Source organism: Bufo gargarizans, chromosome 6, assembly GCF_014858855.1.
Source record: "Bufo gargarizans isolate SCDJY-AF-19 chromosome 6, ASM1485885v1, whole genome shotgun sequence".
Taxonomy (NCBI): Eukaryota; Metazoa; Chordata; class Amphibia; order Anura; family Bufonidae; genus Bufo; species Bufo gargarizans.
In genome coordinates this window covers 363,566,767-363,588,516 of record NC_058085.1, presented here as the reverse complement: position 1 = coordinate 363,588,516, position 21,750 = coordinate 363,566,767, and the positions used below count along the sequence as shown (strand labels likewise).

Below are 21,750 nucleotides of genomic sequence, written 5' to 3'. Positions count from 1 at the left end.
TATTAAAGACACAGAGGCGAGTATTTCCCGCCCATTGCAGTTTCACCCTCCCTGCTGGGTTTTAGGGTCTTTGTACTGTACGTTATTATTTATCTGGCTGTTACGGCATGTAAAGTACTTGGGCTGCTGTGCTTGTTCGTGAACAATGCAGTTGGGTGAGTTGCTACCATGATGTTTGTTTTTTTCTCTCTTCCCTCCAGGTTGATGCACCTTGGTCATCCATCGTCTGATACTCACCTTCCAGAGGTTCCGTTTGATTGTTCTACGGCTGCTGTTCCGGTTGTTATTGTCCGTTCCAGAGTCCAGTTTTCGCCGTTTGAAGACTGCTAAGAAAGAGGAAGTGTCCAGCCAGTGATGTCCCTTATATAGGGGTAGAAGGGGTGGAGCTGTTACCATGGATATTCTTATGGTTTTTTCTTCAATTGTCTTTGCTGCTATTTTCCAGTAAAGAAAGAGTTAAGCAAATACTCGCCTCCGTGTCTTTAATAAAATCATGACTTTACGTCATGACTTAGGAAAATCCTTAATTATAGTAGTTATATTCTTGTACATAGGAGCAGTATTATAGTAGTTATATTCTTGTACATAGGAGCAGTATTATAGTAGTTATATTCTTGTACATAGGAGCAGTATTATAGTAGTTATATTCTTGTACATAGGAGCAGTATTATAGTAGTTATATTATTGTACATAGGAGCAGTATTATTGTAGTTATATTCTTGTACATAGGAGCAGTATTATAGTAGTTATATTCTTGTACATAGGAGCAGTATTATAGTAGTTATATTCTTGTACATAAGAGGCAGTATTATAGTAGTTATATTCTTGTACATAGGAACAGTATTATAGTAGTTATATTCTTGTACATAGGAGGCAGTATTATAGTAGTTATATTCTTGTACATAGGAGCAGTATTATAGTAGTTATATTCTTGTACATAGGAGCAGTATTATAGTAGTTATATTCTTGTACATAGGAGGTAATATTATAGTAGTTATATTCTTGTACATAGGAGGTAATATTATAGTAGTTATATTCTTGTACATAGGAGCAGTATTATAGTAGTTATATTCTTGTACATAGGAGCAGTATTATAGTAGTTATATTCTTGTACATAGGAGGAAGTATTATAGTAGTTATATTCTTGTACATAGGAGGCAGTAGTATAGTAGTTATATTCTTGTACATATGAGCAGTATTATAGTAGTTATATTCTTATACATAAGAGGCAGTATTATAGTAGTTATATTCTTGTACATATGAGCAGTATTATAGTAGTTATATTCTTGTACATAGGAGCAGTATTATAGTAGTTGTATTCTTGTACATAGGACCAGTATTATAGTAGTTATATTCTTGTACATAGGAGCAGTATTATAGTAGTTATATTCTTGTGCATAGGAGTAGTATTATAGTAGTTATATTCTTGTACATAGGAGCAGTATTATAGTAGTTATATTCTTGTACATAGGAACAGTTTTATAGTTGTTATATTCCTGTACATAGGAGCAGTATTATAGTAGTTATATTCTTGTACATAGGAGCAGTATTATAGTAGTTATATTCTTGTACATGGGAGCAGTATTATAGTAGTTATATCCTTGTACATAGGAGGCAGTATTATAGTAGTTATATTCTTGTACATAGGACCAGTATTATAGTAGTTATATTCCTGTACATAGGAGCAGTATTATAGTAGTTATATTCTTGTACATAGGAGCAGTATTATAGTAGATATATTCTTGTACATGGGAGCAGTATTATAGTAGTTATATTCTTGTATATAGGAGCAGTATTATAGTAGTTATATTCTTGTACATAGGAGCAGTATTATAGTAGTTATATTCTTGTACATAGGAGGTAGTATTATAGTAGTTATATTCTTGTACATAGGAGCAGTATTATAGTAGTTATATCCTTGTACATAGGAGGCAGTATTATAGTAGTTATATTCTTGTACATAGGAGGCAGTATTATAGTAGTTATATTCTTGTACATAGGAGCAGTATTATAGTAGTTATATTATTGTACATAGGAGCAGTATTATAGTAGTTATATTCTTGTACATAGGAGCAGTATTATAGTAGTTATATTCTTGTACATAGGAGCAGTATTATAGTAGTTTATATTCTTGTACATAGGAGCAGTATTATAGTAGTTATATTCTTGTACATAGGAGCAGTATTATAGTAGTTATATTCTTGTAGATAGGATCAGTATAATAGTAGTTATATTCTTGTACATAGGAGGCAGTATTATAGTAGTTATATTCTTGTACATAGGAGCAGTATTATAGTAGTTATATTCTTGTACATAGGAGCAGTATTATAGTAGTTATATTCTTGTACATAGAAGGCAGTTTTATAGTAGTTATATTCTTGTACATAGGAGCAGTATTATAGTAGTTATATTCTTGTACATAGGAGGCAGTATTATAGTAGTTATATTCTTGTACATAGGAGGCAGTATTATAGTAGTTATATTCTTGTACATAGGAGGCAGTATTATAGTAGTTATATTATTTTACATAGGAGCAGTATTATAGTAGTTATATTCTTGTACACACTACTTATAACTTAGAGAACAGCAGATGTGGTCGGGGCGGATTGGCTAAAGACTTTACAGGGAGATTTCCCGGTGGTCCGATGCCTAGGAGGGCCACCCAAGCCCAGCCGAGTGCATAATGATCTGATTCTCTCCTACGTACCTAGCCAGCAGCCGCAGGTGTCCTCCTGAATTCAACTGTATTGATGCCCTGTGCAGCAAGTCACAGTATTTTGTGCTGTACTGTGGTATTTGGTTCAGCTAGGGCGGTATATTGCTGGCCCTGCTTAATTATGTTGCCCCGCCTTCTGTCAGTTTGAACCTAACTTCAATATGGGGCCACTTTTACATTTTTTTTCCCCCAGGGCCACTTTTAGTTCCCAATCTGCCCCTGGATGTGGTAGATCCCCGCTTCTAGTCATTGGTACTTAGGTGCAGGCAGAGAGTAGGCGCAGGAATTCTTCTTTTACTTCCTCTCTTTGTCATTGTGACCTTCCTTGCAGCATACTCACAGCATTTTTAGGTGAGAGCGACAGTAAACGTGTTTTATTTCTATCAACAACAACTTGGGTTTGAAAGTCAATCGGCCGGTTTACGGCACTGATTTTGGAACGTTTCTGGGTCTAAATCAGGTCCCCCAAAAAATGCCTCAAAACAGCATGTGGAAAAAAGAAGCAGTGCGCCCCATCTTGGGACAGTATCGGCGCTGAATCTCCCATTGAAGTGAATAGGAAGCTGAAAAAAACAGCTCCATGTCAGTCCATGCTTTTTTGGTGCATTTTTGGCAACAACCTCAAGTAGAAAATTCAGCTTTGTAGTGGTGACCTGGTGAACATCCATTGGTTAAAAAAAAGCACATAAAAAACACGAAAAAAACCACATGGATTTTAGTCGTATGAACTGCCCAATGAGTGTTGCTGTGAGCCAGTATCGTTCTCAGTGCAGTTGTGACTCCCCTTCATCCACTTCTCATGGCAGCTCACCGGGGGCTCATCCCAGAATTAAAGGGGGTGTCTCTTTAATACAACCCCGTTATTACCTAGAAGTTGGCTCCGCAAGCAGCTGATTGTGGCAGACCTGGCTTCTGGGCAGTACTCGCAGGGGAAGCATTTTTTCTTTCAGCCAAGATCAAGAGAGATTTCTGTTTGAGGACCACAAAGTGCAAAGCAACCTGCCGGCACCATGTAGTAGAGCAGGAGATGCCGAGCGGGTTGATACATAAGGGGTCATTTATTACGCCGGTCTTAATAACCCCTATAGCTGGTGGTGAATCCGCAAAAGTTATAAAGAGGCGCCGGCCTCTACATAACTTCGGCGGATCCTCCGCCATTTCTAAATGTAAGGCAGCTTCTTTGCTGTCTTACATTTAGACCATTTTCTACACCTAAAACGGGCGTAGAAAATGGTAAATGAGACGGGCCTGCCCTTTTTTAGACCTGGCGTGAGCAGGGAGAAGTAGAAGATTGCGGCGCAAAGCACCTGCACCAGAAATATGCCTAATTTAGGTGTATTTCTATTTGGTAAATGACCCCCTTGCTGAATCTTTGCCCACATAACTACAGTTGTGTTGAAAATAATAGCAGTGTGTTTAAAAAAGTGAATAAAGCTCAAAATCCTTCTAATAGCTTCTATTTCCATCCACACAAATGTATTGGGAACACTACACGTTCTATTCCAAATCAAAACATGAAGATAAATATATCAAATTTGTGTTGTTCCTGAAGAAAAGTGAATATTAGACTGTTCCAAAAAAATAGCAGTGTTTGTCTTCTTCTTTACAATCTCAAACATTCACTATATGAACTGATAAATGTCTGTAGATTTTCTTTCCTCTGAATCCCTTCACTAATACTTAGTCGTATAACCGCTGCCTCTGAGAACTGCTGGACGTCTGTGCTGCTCGGAGTCACCACCTTCGGGCCCCTGTGACCAGGTTCTCCAGCACAGGATGATTGGACCACATTCCACAGTTCTTCTCTATTTCTTGATTTTGCCTCAGAAACTGCGTTTTTGATGTCGCCCACAAGTTTTCTATTGGATTAAGATCCGGGGATTGGGCCGGCCGCTCCATAGCGTCAATCTTGTTGGTCTGGAACCGAGATGTTGCCCGTTTACTGGTGTGTTTGGGGTCGTTGTCTTGTTGGAACACCCATTTCAGGGGCATTTCCTCTTCAGCATAAGGCAGCATGACCTCTTCCAGTATTCTGATGTCTTCAGACTGATCCATGATCCCTGGTCTGCGATAAATAGGCCCAACACCGTAGTATGAGAACATCCCCATATCATGATGCTTGTCCACCATGATTCACCATCTTCACAGTGTACTGTGGCTGAATTCAGTGTTTGGGGGTCGTCTGACAAACTGTCTCTGGCCACTAGACCCAAAAAGAACAATCTTACTTTCATCAGTCCACAGAATGTCTCCTTAGGCCGTCAATGTGCTCTTTGGCAGATTGTAACCTCTTCAGCACAGGTCTTTATTCCAGCAGTGGGACTTTGCGGGGACTTCTTGCAGATCGCTCGGCTTCACATAGGCGTCTTCTCATTGTAACAGGACTTACAGGTAACGTTAGACCTTCTTTCATCTTCCTGGAGCTGATTGTTGGCCGAGTCCTTGCCATCTTGGCTATTTTTATATCCATTTGAATAGTAGTTCTTCGCTTTCTTCCACGTCTTTCAGGTTTTGGCTGCCATTTTAAAGCATTTGCCATCATTTTAGCTGAGCAGCCTATCGCTTTCTGCACTTCTTTATATGTTTTCCCCTCTCCAATCAACTTTTTAATCAAGGTACGCTATTCTTCTGAACAATGTCTGAAAAGACCCATTTTCCACAGAATTTCAGAGAGAAATGCACTGTAACCAAGATGTACAACATTTGCTGCCTTCCTTCCTTAAATAAGGGCAATAATTGCCACCTGTTTTTCAAAGAATGAATGACCTCACTCATTGAACTCCACACTGCTATTATTTTGAACATGCCCCTCTCAATTAGTGATTTAATTACACAGAATCAGCGGCATGCACGTCATGACTGTTGGGTTTCTATTACTCTACTACACCTGCTAGTAAATGATTTGCCGTGTAGAAATATCATTTCTACCAAAAACAGTGATTGATCAGGTTAGTGATGTCTGACTGCTATTATTTTGAACACAACTGTATATATCAATCAGCTCGGCTTCTCCTGCTCTACAACATGGGCCTTTCAGATTGCATTTTTTGGTGACAGGTCCTCTTTAAGTTCTGCAGCAGAGTGGGATCCCAAGCGCGTCACAACTGTGTATGACATTCATAAATGGACAGGGGTTGCCAAAGACATGATGGAATAGGTTTTCAGAGTAAATAATATCTTATTTAGCATTGTTTTTGTACAACCAGTTCTTCTGTTTATGGGGACAGATCACTTTTTACATATGTGATATAGGATTAGATATCTTTGACCAGAAACCATTTCAACTTTCAAAGAAAGAAGCCAAGACTTTGCCGTACAAACCTTTAATTTGTCAGTGTTGCAAAAGACATAGAGTCGCCCCCAACCGGTTTTCCGGCACCATAATTGGCTTCCAGATTCGTGGGACAATCCACTATGAATGGGTCCCGCTGTCTACTGGTAGATCAGTGAAGTCACCTATGTACCTATGGTAGACGTTTCCCATTGACCAGCCTATTGCTGGAATTATAAAGCAAACACCTCACAGGTTTTGTCATTACGCTTTTATGCAAATGGCACCAGACTAATAGGAAGAAATAAATAACAATGTAGATCAGGGGTGCACAACCTGCGGCCCGGGGGCCACATGCGGCCCTTGATACCATTCCGTGTGGCCCCCCAACCATCTGGTAACAGACATGCATGTCTGTCTTGTGGCTGCTCACATGCCTTCTTCATGTATTTCGCCCATTAGATGGGAGTTCTAGAAGTGTAACTAGACATTAATGGTGTATACTCTGTTCAATAGGCCATAAATACAGTATTTCAGTTGGTAATGCCCCTTTTAAATTTTATTTTCGGCCCTCATCATTGGTTCAGTCTGTCAATGTGGCTCCCAACCAGAAAAGGTTGTGCACCCCTGATGTAGATGGACATCAATTCAAAATCTCGGATCTATCTGTAACCTTCTTGTACATAGCTGTGGATGGAATATGAATACGTAAAACAGTTCAATATTTGGCACCTATAAGGGAAATAAATGTATCAGGTCTCCGCAATAACGAGGGCTTCTAAAATAACTATGGTAGCCAATGGCAGCTCGGCGTTGACGTGGTGGGCATGGTTTAATTGTAAAAACTGAATTCTTTATTATAAAATAGTCATTGAACTCTTAAGGTGTCTTAAGTGGAGTCACAAAACACTGTTGTGGTTAAAGGCTGGAAATCTGGTCAATGAGAAGACTTGTTGGTGGTCCCATTGGGCAGGTGTAAGCTGTATTCATTGATAACAACAGTCGCATTCTTCAGCATCTCATAGAACATGGATAAAGTCTTCTGATAAAGGTCTCTGTTTAGGACAAAGAACCTGAAGAGATTAACAGGTTCTGAAACTCGAAAGTGTTGGGGGAGTTTCACGGTGTCTGGAAGTTTGCCATTTCCAACCATGAAATGGTAGAGTTTCTTCTCCAGGAGACCTTTCTCCAAGCTCTTGAACATGTCTCGTAACCGCTCCTCTAGCAAGACACTGTCCCAATCTGAATAGGGCCTACTAAGAAGCAGATGCATAAGGACTGTCTTTAGATGGTACGTGGTGAGACCGCTTGGCCCAGTTATGTGACACTGCTTGGAGTGGAGAAAAGTAATTATTTGTAGGCAGCTGAGGTGGCACGAATTGCCAGGAAGGTTTTTTGCAAAGTCCTTGAGGAACCTTCTCTCATAGACCGAGAAGGACAACATCCAATAGATACTGGAGGAGACTTCACGAGGTGTGCTTGGAAAATGGGAAATAAAATACAGGTCTGTGTCCTCATACTGAACCACAGGAGTGATGTTGAAGCTGATGACTTTTCCAGACTTGAATTTGACTCTCAAAGCTCCAGGAGAGTCCAAGTGACTGAAGGTGAGCTCAAACTCATACTTGCGTGAAATCTTGCTCCATGCTTTAGTCACGGCTGTTTGGAACCATTTCATCACCTGGTCAATGTCCAGGTAGTTGGTGTTTCTGGAACAGAGCAAGTTGAAATCCTTACTGACTTTTTTACTGTTGGTTGGATTGTGAAGAAGACATAACATTTCTTCTCCAAGTCTCTTCTTGTCACACACACAGCCGCAAGATTCATCGTCTGGGCCGCAGACTAGAATTGTTCCATAACTTTGTTTGTCTGGACCAATGGATGGATCACAGACCCATGGCTGGCACCTGAAGTGATATGGTTCTGGAGGTGCAAATGGTACCAGTAGGTCACATATCAATGGCCGGTTCACCCTCCAGTTTTCATACATACTCCCAATGCAGATGCTGTCATCAACCTCCATGTCGGCATCCCGGTTGCAGACGCTTTTCAATGCCTCCAGGAGGTCATCTGCAAATCCTTCCACAAACTCTCTGCTTCTCACAGCATCGTGGGTGCTTGCTCTGATGTACTGGTCATGAAAGATGGTCAGCATTGGCTTGTTGGGAAGAGACACACCATGACAGTTGTTTCCTAGGAACAGCAGATCATCCTCCTCTTTGCTTTGCTCATGGGAGTTGTTGTCCTTAAAGTCTTGTCTCCACACTTCAATCATCAGGAATATGACCATAGACACTGTACTCCAGAAGTCCCACCCTGATCCACCTTTTGACTCCTGGCTTTCGGTCTTGTCATCTTCTGCTGGTTCCTCCTGACGGGATAAAAGTTGCTCAAGTTCCAGCTGCTGTTTTTTCAAGTTTTCTTCTCTCTCCCGTAATTTCTCCATAATAAGGTCGTCATTAGCAGGAATGGAGGTGTAGTTATTTGGGAAGAGGAGCGGATGGTTGACAATTGCGGTCACCACCACCAGGCACACCTTGAATATCCCGGCCTGCATCGTGCTCCTAAATAGAAAGAGAACAAAAGGACGTTAAGTATCAAGATGAAAATCCTGGAAATACAAAATGTTTCTTAAATCTAAAGATTTCTCATTCCGAAGGGATTTACAAAACTGTCTAAAGGAAAAACACCTTATTTTCCACATTGACCAATCACCGAGCAGCTTTCATTTCATATTCTGCTCCTGAAAAATGAAAGCTGCTCTGTGATAACAGTGCTTTTGTAAACCTGCCCCTATCTTCATCCTGTACCCCGAGTGTCAGTGTCATTATCCTGTACCCCGAGTGTCAGTGTCATTATCCTGTACCCCGAGTGTCAGTGTCATTATCCTGTACCCCGAGTGTCAGCGTCATTATCCTGTACCCCGAGTGTCAGCGTCATTGTCCTGTACCCCGAGTGTCAGCGTCATTGTCCTGTACCCCGAGTGTCAGCGTCATTGTCCTGTACCCCGAGTGTCAGCATCATTATCCTGTACCCCAAGTGTCAGTATCCTGTATTTTGAATATTAGCTGTCATTCTCCTGTCACCCCAATAGTCCGTGTCCCAGGTCTGTTACTCTAAGTTTCAGCGTTTCTTTGGTATGGTCCCCCATGCGGGCTTTGGCCCTGTTAGTATTTGGCAGCTCTTACAGCCTCTATATATGATGCAGGAAGGGGTTTTCTGGCTTTGGTGACCCTAGTATGTGAGGAGTTTATGCTGGTACGTGCAGTCCTATCAATGCTGTGATCCGCATTTTATTTAACCCTGTTCCTCCTCATGTCTGGGGATATGATGGAGTCGACATTAGTAAGAGGAATGGCAGCTTTTCTGGCTCTTTGTTTGGAACTGGAGCGTTTCTCTTGTCTGCTGCCCGCACAGCTGCAGGAAGCCGCACTACACCCTGCGCTTCCTAAGTGCCACTTGTACAGAAAATAACAACTCCTTGGTCCGGCTCCAGGAAGGGAGAGGCCGCAGAAAATGTCAGGTTTCTGCTGCAGTCTCACTATTCACCTTTGCACCTGAAAGAAATGTCCATGAGGTGGGACACATATGGGGTATATATATATATTTACTGTGTCTCCCAGACCCCCATATAAGACCTCCATCAGTTATCCAGAGCAGCTACAAAGAGCGTCTCTTTCTCTCTGGAGGACCTTGCATGTGTGTGTATGGCATAGACAGCCTACTGATCAAAATGAAAACTGTGCAATACTTCCCTTCCCCTGTGGTGGCGCTGCAGAGAAACGGAGCATTTGCTTCTCATAGATTACAGCTGGAGATCCTAACTGTGCATCACCAATGAAGTCAATGGGTCTTGTGCATTTTACAAAAAAAGAATTTTTAATTAAATTACAGCCAGGGGATCAAACCAGATGTCCCCTTTAATAAAAATGTAAGGACCTTTAACTAATTTGAATATCCGGCAATTCTGATAATCTGGCACTGGTTTCTGAAATGCTTTGTGGTGTGCCCAGACCCATGGTTTTGGTGTTTTATTTCCTGTCCCTGGTATATATATATATATATATATATATATATATATATATATATATATATATATATATATATATATACACACACAGGTCCTTCTAAAAAAATTAGCATATTGTGATAAAGTTCATTATTTTCTGTAATGTACTGATAAACATTAGACTTTCATATATTTTAGATTCATTACACACAACTGAAGTAGTTCAAGCCTTTTATTGTTTTAATATTGATGATTTTGGCTACAGCTCATGAAAACCCAAATTCCTATCTAAAAAAATTAGCATATTTCATCCAACTAATAAAAGAAAAGTGTTTTTAATACAAAAAAAGTCAACCTTCAAATAATGATGTTCAGTTCTGCACTCAATACTTGGTCGGGAATCCTTTTGCAGAAATGACTGCTTCAATGCGGCGTGGCATGGAGGCAATCAGCCTGTGGCACTGCTGAGGTGTTATGGAGGCCCAGGAGGCTTCAATGCGGCGTGGCATGGAGGCAATCAGCCTGTGGCACTGCTGAGGTGTTATGGAGGCCCAGGATGCTTCAATGCGGCGTGGCATGGAGGCATCAGCCTGTGGCACTGCTGAGGTGTTATGGAGGCCCAGGAGGCTTCAATGCGGCGTGGCATGGAGGCAATCAGCCTGTAGCACTGCTGAGGTGTTATGGAGGCCCAGGAGGCTTCAATGCGGCGTGGCATGGAGGCAATCAGCCTGTGGCACTGCTGAGGTGTTATGGAGGCCCAGGATGCTTCAATGCGGCGTGGCATGGAGGCATCAGCCTGTGGCACTGCTGAGGTGTTATGGAGGCCCAGGAGGCTTCAATGCGGCGTGGCATGGAGGCAATCAGCCTGTGGCACTGCTGAGGTGTTATGGAGGCCCAGGATGCTTCGATAGCGGCCTTAAGCTCGTCCAGAGTGTTGGGTCTTGCGTCTCTCAACTTTCTCTTCCCAATATCCCACAGATTCTCTATGGGGTTCAGGTCAGGAGAGTTGGCAGGCCAATTGAGCACAGTAATACCATGGTCAGTAAACCATTTACGAGTGGTGTTGGCGCTGTGAGCAGGTGCCAGGTCGTGCTGAAAAATGAAATCTTCATCTCCATAAAGCTTTTAAGCAGATGGAAGCATGAAGTGCTCCAAAATCTCCTGATAGCGGCTGCATTGACCCTGCCCTTGATAAAACACAGTGGACCAACACCAGCAGCTGACATGGCACCCCAGACCATCACTGACTGTGGGTACTTGACACTGGACTTCAGGCATTTTGGCATTTCCCTCTCCCCAGTCTTCCTCCAGACTCTGGCACCTTGATTTCCGAATGACATGCAACAGTCCAGTGCTGCTTCTCTGTAGCCCAGGTCGGGCGCTTCTGCCGCTGTTTCTGGTTCAAAAGTGGCTTGACCTGGGGAATGCGGCACCTGTAGCCCATTTCCTGCACACGCCTGTACACGGGGGCTCTGGATGTTTCTACTCCAGACTCAGTCCACTGCTTCCGCAGGTCCCCCAAGGTCTGGAATCGGTCCTTCTCCACAATCTTCCTCAGGGTCCGGTCACCTCTTCTCGTTGTGCAGCGTTTTCTGCCACACTTTTTCCTTCCCACAGACGTCCCACTGAGGGGCCTTGATACAGCGCTCTGGGAACAGCCTATTCCTTCAGACATGTCTTTCTGTGTCTTACCCTCTTGCTTGAGGGTGTCAATGATGGCCTTCTGGACAGCAGTCAGGTCGGCAGTCTTACCCATGATTGCGGTTTGGAGTAATGAACCAGGCTGGGAGTTTTTAAAAGCCTCAGGAATCTTTTGCAGGTGTTTAGAGTTAATTAGTTGATTCAGATGATTAGGTTAATAGCTCGTTTAGAGAACCTTTTCATGATATGCTAATTTTTTAAGATAGGAATTTTGGGTTTTCATGAGCTGTTTGCCAAAATCATCAATATTAAAACAATAAAAGGCTTGAACTACTTCAGTTGTGTGTAATGAATCTAAAATATATGAAAGTCTAATGTTTATCAGTACAATACAGAAAAGAATGAACTTTATCACAATATGCTAATTTTTTTTAGAAGGACCTGTATATATATATATATATATATCTACAGGCTCGGACTGGCCCACAGGGGTACTGGGGAATCCCCCTGTGGGCCCCTGAGCAAAGTGGGCCTCTAGTCTCCCACCCCTGCACAAGTGGCACATAACACAGTAGACTTACTGCACTACAGACATATATTCACTGTACAGCACCTCCACCAGCCTATGTTCATATAAAAAAAAACTTGTTAAATTATTTATTATATTCGAATGTATCCGTACGGTGGGCCCCCAAAATACATTTTACTGGTGGGCCCTAGGTACCCCAGTCCGACACTGTATATATATATATATTTATAATGTAGTCGGAGGCAAGGTCCTCTCAGGGCATTTTGCAAAAACATCAAGACACCTTTGTGCAATACTTCACTTCCCCTGTGGTGGCGCTGTAGGGAAACTGAGCACGTGCTTCTCATAGATCATTATCTTGGGTCCTTGTAGGTGGGATCAGATACATATAAGTAGATGGAGCTGGCGCTGATATGGATGGGTGGTAACTGTGACCAGCGAGAGGGCCGGTACTGTTTAGACAGGCCAAAAGTGCAGTCTGTAGAGAGAGGCTGCAGAATATGGAGACATGCAAAGATTCGTAAGAGAGAGACCCACATCTGAGGCAGTGAGTGAAAACACAGAGAAAAGAGACTGCTCAGCAGGGGCGGAAAGTGGTCAGATAGGACAATAGGCAACACTACCAACTAAGTGACCACCGGTGTTTATTACTCTGATAACCTGACATTATCCAAGTTGAGTCTCCGCTGTGTAAAGTCCGTTCTGAAAACCTTCCAGTGTGTCCCGCCCCCGAGGAGCTGTTCTGTAAAGGTGATTGCAATATAACCATGTGTTCAGCGACTTTCTCTCATCCAATCCCTTCTCTTCAGCATTTACTCTATTTTGGGACATAAAAATATAAAAAAAAAACAGAAGCAGACGACTTATCATAAAAAAGTGAGCAATTAGGATACACACATGATTTGATCGAGTCCCGTTAATGGAGGCTTAAAGGAATAGTAAAGCCGAAAGATAGCTATACATATCAAAGTCCAAATCAATGGGTCAGTCATGCTAGGCAGTTTTTACCGTGGATTTCAGCATGGAGACACGTAATCCTCATAAAGAAAACCTGTGTGGATATGCCCTTTCTCTGCTTGCTGTCAGTAAGTGGGTATTCTGTATTCTTGTAGGCCTGACCTAGTCCTGCTCATGCAGCTGCTACAGTGATACAATGTATCACTGCTGGTAACAGCTAGCGCCATGGCAACAGAGAGGAAGACTGATAACATTGTAACAAAGTGCAGCTGTGTGCGCAGGTCAGAGCGTTCATATTCACAGCCAGCAAGCAGAGCTCTTGAAAATCTAGAAGAATTGAAAGATAAAGGATATAAGAGAGTTGTAGAACTGTTCACATGATTAGTGAAATGTATGATTGCTGGGACCCCTTCCCATTGACGAGATTGGGTGACTGGCCGAGTCCTCTGTGGGGCACATGGACAGCTCCACTCACTGCAGGTGAAAATGAAAGCAATGATCTGATTGGTCACAAGGGGCATTCGCTGCGTTTGTCTTTTTGCTAAACTTTTCACACAGGGCGCTGATACTTGTGATGCATCTCTGAGCTGCCATCACAAGGGGTACAATGGGAAGAGGAGAGACGTTACCTGATCCTCGCTGGGTCTGATCTCACGTCCGCTCGTCTTCACCCTCCACAGAAAGAAACCTTCAATATTCCGGGCTAAGTCCCAGCACACGGTGTAATTATCAGGGTGCAGCCCCCGACACCTCCACCCAGATACACACACAATGCTCCGCCATATTAGACTTTAAAGCAGGTAAACCCACGTTAACCCCGTAATGACCACCACGTGGCTGATGACATTTATTTTACCAGCTAGATAAGAACAGGTCTCTGACCATATCAATTGCCATATTATGTGCTGTGAATATACTGTATATAATACTTGTATTATTGTCTGTCCCTCATGCTTTACACCACAGCTCTTCTCATTTGGGCCACAGCTATGGTCAATGCCTCCCAGTTACATTGTCACTAGCAGCTAGTCATGGCCTGCTATTGGCACCAGATGTTTTGAATCGCGCAACAGAGAGATGCATTGGTGGCCATGCAGGGACCCGGACCGTTGCGGGTGCCAGGGATCAGGTACGAGGGGCCCGGGCATTGGGGGGGGGGGGGTCTTTTAGACTTTGAATAACCCAGTTATGAGCATCTTGTCATGTGGCTTAATACATGAATGCGTCTTTTATAGTGTTATTGGCCTTTGATTAATGTAGGTTTGTCTCACTTTAGTAAATGACATTTATTATGTAGAGAAAGTTAATACAAGCCCCTTACTAGTGTATTGTGATTCTCCATATTGCCTCCTTTGCTGGCTGGATTAATTTTCCCATCACATTATAGACCAGGCATGCTCAACCTGTGGCCCTCCAGCTGTTGCAAAACTACAACTCCCAGCATGCCCTAACAGCCTACAGCTATCAGCGTACAGCAGGGCATGGTGGGAGTTGTAGTTTTACGACAGCTGGAGGGCCGCAGGTTGAGCATGCCTGTTATAGACTGTTTGTTTCCAGGGATTACGACCACCCTGTAAGTCCCCTTTCAGACGAGCGAGTGTCACAGTAAGTAACAGCTCCCGTCCTGACCTCCCAGCTCTGCCGGTGGAGGGTCGCATAGCATTATATTGATTTATGAAGCTATATAACCCTTACAGTTCTGGAATGTATTGGATAACACTGTCATAATGCTGTCAGTGTTATCCAATATATTCCAGAACTGTAAGGGTTACATAGCATCATAAATCAATGTAATGCTAGTGCTGGGAGGTGAGGACGGGTGCCTCGCTGCGAGTCCAATGTGTGGGACTCGCTTGTAAGAAAGGAGCCTAATTCAGAATCGGTGGTCGCCCTTGCACTTAGAGTAAAAGGTGCTGACCTTTCTGGTGGCCAGGACCATGGGAGCTCACATGGGCAAGCACGCACAGCATCTCCCATCCCGGCCACCTCGTACCTGCGCTGCAGGGGTGGTCGTAACCCCTGGCAACAAGCCGTGTATAATGTGATGGAAAAATGAATCCAGCCAGTAAAGAAGGCAATATGGAGAATCACAATACATTAGTAAGGGGCTTGTATTAACTTCCTCTACATGATAAGTGCTGCATCTGTATACCAGGGGGGCACAAGATTGGATTTATAGACGGTTTCTAGCATTCACAGGCCTGGGGTGGGGTCTGGCGGCCCCGTCCATGCTCCTCATTGCTTCACAGTCACTTCTGCAATCTCTGCAAAACATGTCTCAATCGTCCCAGCCCCGTTCTGCAGGACAAACTGCTTCGCCATGTAGGGAGGCGCTCCACCTCTGCCTCCAGGAGCTCGGGGTGACTCCTTCACGGCCTGTCTGGTGTCTTCACTCATTGTTTTTTAGTTTTGTGCAATGTAGAAATAACTGTTGCTACCTGGAAACCATCGGAAAGCAGGATACTGCTGATGGATCTTATTTAGAGGGGTTATCCAATTTCTCAACCCCCCCCCCACATGTGCTGGGCCACTCACCGGTAATATACTTACCCCGCTCCCGATCCCCGCACCGCCGCTGCTGCTTCTCCCTGCACACGGATTAAAACATCCGATGTCGGGGGGGAGGAGCATTTCCTGTATGAAAAACGGACGCACCACGAAATCAATCCGTGTTGTGTCCGGGATTTTCACGGACCCATAGGCTTCGATGGTCGTGTTTGGTTTGCATCACAGAGCAAAGTAATTCATGTCTCTGTGATTTTGTTTCGGTCAGTAAAAAATACTGATGTGTGAACCGACATTTAAATCAATGGGTACTTTTTCTGTCCGTGGAAAATGCGTACAGTACACGTCCGTGAAAAACGGAAATGTGGACGAGGCCTAACTAAGGTTTCTGCAAATTCCCAGAACAGCAAACCCTATAACATGATCATCCAGATAGTTCGGATTCATCTTTGGAGCCGATATCTGCGCTCGGTCACATGTTCACAAAGCGGTTGCGGTGTAGCGCGGCCGCTATTACGATCCGACTGTAACAAACAGGGTTGAATCGACCAAAGAAGAGAAGTGCAAAGAAAAAAATCTTGAGGGGGTGGGATGGGCTAATACACTGCACCGCAGCTGATGCTGTGTGAACATGGCAGATTGCAGGAGCCAATCAAACTCACCGTCCATTCAAAGCAGGATATCCACGTGTGCAGTACTGAATAACACAGAGCTGGAAAAGATCCGTCAACAGCAGCTTGTTAATAGTTTCAATGTGGACACAGATTTACTGGGCTCAGGGACAAGCTAAATAGACATAACTGTATGGTCAGTGGGGGCTCCATATCTGGGGCATGGACCCATCCACATCAGTGCCCTGCACAGAGACGCCCCTTCTGTGTGTGGCTGCGCCCGGTACTGCAGCTCAGCCCATAGAGGTGGATGGGGGCGAGCTGCAGCACCACCCTCTACATCAGTGCCCTGCACAGAGACGCCCCTTCTGTGTGTGGCTGCGCCCGGTACTGCAGCTCAGCCCATAGGGGGGCGAGCTGCAGCACCACCCTCTACATCAGTGCCCTGCAGGCTACTGGGAGGAGGCATCGCTGGCAGAGGGACGACTTCCAGAGCCGGTAGTGGAATTATTATTAACTGCAGCGTCGTTACTTACACTCCTCACTTTCCTTCCTTCCTGACATATATCTCCGAGCAGGACGTGGGAAGTCAGCGTGAGGTCTCCTGATCTCATTCATAGGATACAAACAGCACTGACCTGTGGTGCTCCGCAACACCCCCCACCCTTAAAGGGCCACTAACCTTAAAGGGGGTTGTCCGATCGTGTCCAGGTGGTCACAGTGTTTCACAGTAGGTAAAAGCCATCGAGAGTCCAGGAAACAGATTTCTGCAATTGTTAGTAAAGAGTTTCCTACACTGATACATTGTAACAAACAGGGGTTTTCATCCATTAAATGTAACGGTTGTTTCCATTCACAGACATGGACGCTCCTCTCTGTCATCAAATTATCAGTAGGAAATCTGTGGTTACTGTGACATCACAGCAGGACCTCACTCAGGTAAGTTACTGTGACCTCACAGCTGGACCTCACTCAGGTAAGTTACTGTGACATCACAGCTGGGCCTCACTCAGGTAAGTTACTGTGACATCACAGCTGGACCTCAGGTAAATTACTGTGACATCACAGCTGGGCCTCACTCAGGTAAGTTACTGTGACATCACAGCTGGACCTCAGGTAAATTACTGTGACATCACAGCTGGGCCTCACTCAGGTAAGTTACTGTGACATCACAGCTGGACCTCAGGTAAATTACTGTGACATCACAGCTGGGCCTCACTCAGTTAAGTTACTGTGACATCACAGCTGGACCTCACTCAGGTAAGTTACTGTGACATCACAACTGGGCTTCACTCAGGTAAGTTACTGTGACCTCACAGCAGGACCTCACTCAGGTAAGTTACTGTGACCTCACAGCAGGACCTCACTCAGGTAAGTTACTGTGACCTCACAGCAGGACCTCACTCAGTTAAGTTACTGTGACATCACAGCTGGACCTCACTCAGGTAAGTTACTGTGACATCACAGCTGGACCTCACTCAGGTAAGTTACTGTGACATCACAGCTGGACCTCAGGTAAATTACTGTGACATCACAGCTGGGCCTCACTCAGGTAAGTTACTGTGACATCACAGCTGGACCTCAGGTAAATTACTGTGACATCACAGCTGGGCCTCACTCAGGTAAGTTACTGTGACATCACAGCTGGACCTCAGGTAAATTACTGTGACATCACAGCTGGGCCTCACTCAGGTAAGTTACTGTGACATCACAGCTGGACCTCACTCAGGTAAGTTATACTGTGACATCTGTGACATCACAGCTGGGCCTCACTCAGGTAAGTTACTGTGACATCACAGCTGGACCTCACTCAGGTAAGTTACTGTGACATCACAGCTGGACCTCACTCAGGTAAGTTACTGTGACATCACAGCAGGACCTCACTCAGGTAAGTTACTGTGACATCACAGCTAGACCTCACTCAGGTAAGTTACTGTGACATCACAGCTGGACCTCACTCAGGTAAGTTACTGTGACATCACAGCTGGACCTCACTCAGGTAAGTTACTGTGACATCACAGCTGGGCCTCAGGTAAATTACTGTGACATCACAGCTGGGCCTCACTCAGGTAAGTTATACTGTGACATCACAGCTGGACCTCACTCAGGTAAGTTATACTGTGACATCACAGCTGGACCTCACTCAGGTAAGTTATACTGTGACATCACAGCTGGACCTCACTCAGGTAAGTTACTGTGACATCACAGCTGGACCTCACTCAGGTAAGTTACTGTGACATCACAGCAGGACCTCACTCAGGTAAGTTACTGTGACATCACAGCTGGGCCTCACTCAGGTAAGTTACTGTGACCTCACAGCAGGACCTCACTCAGGTAAGTTACTGTGACATCACAGCTGGACCTCACTCAGGTAAGTTACTGTGACCTCACAGCAGGACCTCACTCAGGTAAGTTACTGTGACATCACGGCTGCATTTCGGTTAGAGGAGCGGCGGTGACATCACAATTGATCTCAGGCCGTTAAAGAGGTTATTCAGGATTAGAAAAACATGGCTGCTCTCTTCCAGAAACAGCGCCTCCCCTGTCCATGGGTTGTGTCTGGTATTACAGCTCTATTGAGCTGTTTTTGGAAGTAAAGCCTCTATGTTTTTCAGTACCGCCCCTTTAAGCTCGGGGTGGGGGGGGGACACACACACACATACCATATGTACCATCAAATCAGCAGCTAGACGTCCTCAATGGCCGCCCCCGGGGTAGTCAAGGAGATTACAGGGAGGCTGATAGCAGAGAGCAATGCCGGGTGATCAATACTGTACGTTACATCCAGCGGGCACAGCACATACTCCGGGTTAACCGTCCCTTTAAGAAAGCCTGTGACCCTTCCCGTCAGAACATTCCGACAGGTGGCGTCGCGGTTAAAGCGGAACTCAAGGCCTCAGCGCGGGCATCACACGCTACTACTGCGTCCTCATGAATCATTCACGTCAGGCCCCCTACAGCAGCTGGCATCTGTATAGTGGCCGCAGGTGCCAGGGCCGGGCCGCAGCCTCCGTGATGCCAATCAGCACCCCCCCGCTAGTCACACAAGGAGGCGAATACTTTACTACTCTGCTCTTTGTCACTCTTTACTGTAACTCTAGCATTCTATTCATGAACCAGAAAGCCCTGGATGAACAGCACTGTAGAGAGGCGAGTGCTGCTGTGCATAAATCCTGAGCAAGAAAAAGTGATGCGTCGGTGAAGCAGAGCCGAAGAGTCGCCTTATTTTACAGCGCATGAACTGTACCGTGACAAATCCCTTGTGTCCGCGCACCTGTATTTAGATGTAGCAGTGCTGACTTTGTCATGTGGCACAGCTTGTAATGGAGATTTCAGAAGGTTTGGGATGCTGATAAAGACGAGCTGTTTGTTCCGGACATCGGCGTATTCGGGGCACTTTCCCTTTAATTAAACTTTTTGAAACTTCCCCTTTTAATACAGATTTTTTCTCTTTTACAACCCCCGCTTCCTCAGCAGAAAACGTAATAATAAGAAGATGGAGGCCGGTGAACTTACTTCTCCCGGGGAGCGCGGTCCTATTACACGGTGTAGTCCATCTTCTGTGGCGGGGTCTGGGCTCCGGGAGGCTGTGGCCCTTCAGCGTCGTCCGGGTCCCCCCTTCTTGTTCTTCTCCTCCTCACGTCTGTCTCACAATTTCCTGAATGTCATCACTGACACACACCAAAAAAAAAAAAAAAATTGCAAAACTTTTTACATGGTCCCTCTTAAGGTGGACTGAGGAGGTTCCGACAACCTTAAGACACAGAATGTGGGGACGGCCGGGGCCTGGAGAGTTAACCCTTTCATGGCTGGAGAACCTTTTTTTATGAGTTGTCTACTGATAGCCGTTATTTGGAGCGATCCGAAAGAAATCATTAATTGCGACATAGTTGCGGATGTCATTGTCCACAACGTGAATGTAACCACGGAGAGCTAATAACAATGAGCGCCCGTAAGGGTGTGACCCGGTGTCTAATGTGCCGCACACTATGCCAACCTTCTACGCTGGGCACAGCAGAGCTGAACTGGGGCAGCAAAGCGAATATCTCCCCGGTGCCTCCTTAAATATAGAACTGCCATGACCACATCTGTATCACTGCGCAGAACAAGCACTGCTGTGTCTAGACAGACCCGGGCTTTGTATCAGCCCTCAATGATGGGAATTCTGTGCTCCTGGAAGAGTAAGGGTTAACAGGTCAAAAAGTGTGTCTCGGATTTAAAGACACAGTGCCCCATTTATTTGGTTATACGGTTATTTTTCTTCTTTTCTTTCCACGCGCTCGGGGGCAGCAGTCAGACTTTTTACAAGGGTTTGCAGTTGGTTCACCATTATTGAAAAGTGCTGCAGCTTTCTTTCTGATATCTTTGGTGTTTCAGTTCTCTACCATTTTCAACATCTATGCTTGCTTTCAATAAACTGGAACCTTCTTCCAGAGGCCCAAAAACCCGTCCAGACCTAATACTTCTCCTAGCTGGGGGTTTGTTACAATTGCATCCAGTCCGGATGACTCCAAACCAGCCCGACCCCAGAGAAGATACGTTTTACCTACACTGATACATTGTAACAAACTATCAGGACAGGGGAGAGGTCTGCGCCCGCTGGTGCATTGAGCTCACAGAGGATTGTTTACACTGGATACACATGTAACAAGCCCTCAATTATTAAGTCGGGAAGAGTTTTAACCAGCCCTGTATAAATATATGCCCCCCACCGCAGACTGGTGGCCCGCTCACTCGTGCCCTGCGGAATGCTGTGTTATCACGTAGACGCGCCTGGAATGCGGCTCCTAGACAGGGTGATGCCGTGCCCCGGACTTATATAGACATATACATACACATACATACACCCACATGTCTACAGAGGACGCGTATTGTGTATATTAGGGTATGGTGCACCCTCTTTAGCTAGTCACTCTGGTCCTGTAGTACCCACTTCCTCCTTCAGGTGGCGCTGATTATCCTGCTGTGCATAATAAATGTAGCCTGCTTCCTCCACCAGGTGGCGCTGTCTGTATACACTCATATTGAGATCAATGGGCACCTAGAGGAGGAAGTGGACACCGACATTTATCAGAGGTGAGTAATGAATGTGACTATAATATAGAACAGGTGGATACAGAGACAGGTGCAGGTGACACCTATATTATTGAGTAGAATGCCATAACTACAGTGAGGACTGACACAAAGGCAAAATAGTAACAGACAAGGAGCAAGAGAAAGAAGGTGAACCTCCCTAATAATTCAGATTTACATATCCTTTATGGACATCTTAGGTTCCCCATATGGTCACTTTAATGGCTGCCGTTACTAGCACCCGCAGGGCAACTCAGGAACAGCTGGAAAATATTAAAGGGGTTTTCCGGGTCCCACAACCCACTTAATTACATATAACTCACCTGTAGAAGACAGTTTGCAATATACTTACCAAACTTTTGAGGAACAATCCTTTAGCCTGGCGCATGTGCAGATGAGGTGGGTTCTAGAGTTTGCCCATGCGCCAGGAACAGAGGT

The 21,750-nt window shown here is 44.7% G+C and overlaps 1 protein-coding gene across 2 annotated transcripts; it reads right to left on the bottom strand.

Annotated features, from left to right (window-relative positions):
* Positions 1 to 6,623: 6,623 nt before the first annotated feature.
* Positions 6,624 to 19,905, bottom strand: LOC122940384 (inositol 1,4,5-trisphosphate receptor interacting protein). Of its 2 annotated transcripts, none has more exons than XM_044297029.1 (2): positions 19,756 to 19,905; positions 6,624 to 8,551 (listed from the first exon to the last, which is right to left on the bottom strand). In XM_044297029.1, the coding sequence occupies exon 2, from the start codon at positions 8,542 to 8,544 to the stop codon at positions 6,925 to 6,927; it is 1,620 nt and encodes a 539-aa protein (XP_044152964.1). In that variant the 5' UTR covers positions 8,545 to 8,551; positions 19,756 to 19,905; the 3' UTR covers positions 6,624 to 6,924. The 2 variants fall into 2 exon arrangements, with proteins under 2 accessions (XP_044152964.1, XP_044152966.1); XM_044297031.1 differs by lacking the exon at positions 19,756 to 19,905 and adding an exon at positions 13,753 to 13,807.
* Positions 19,906 to 21,750: the final 1,845 nt, after the last annotated feature.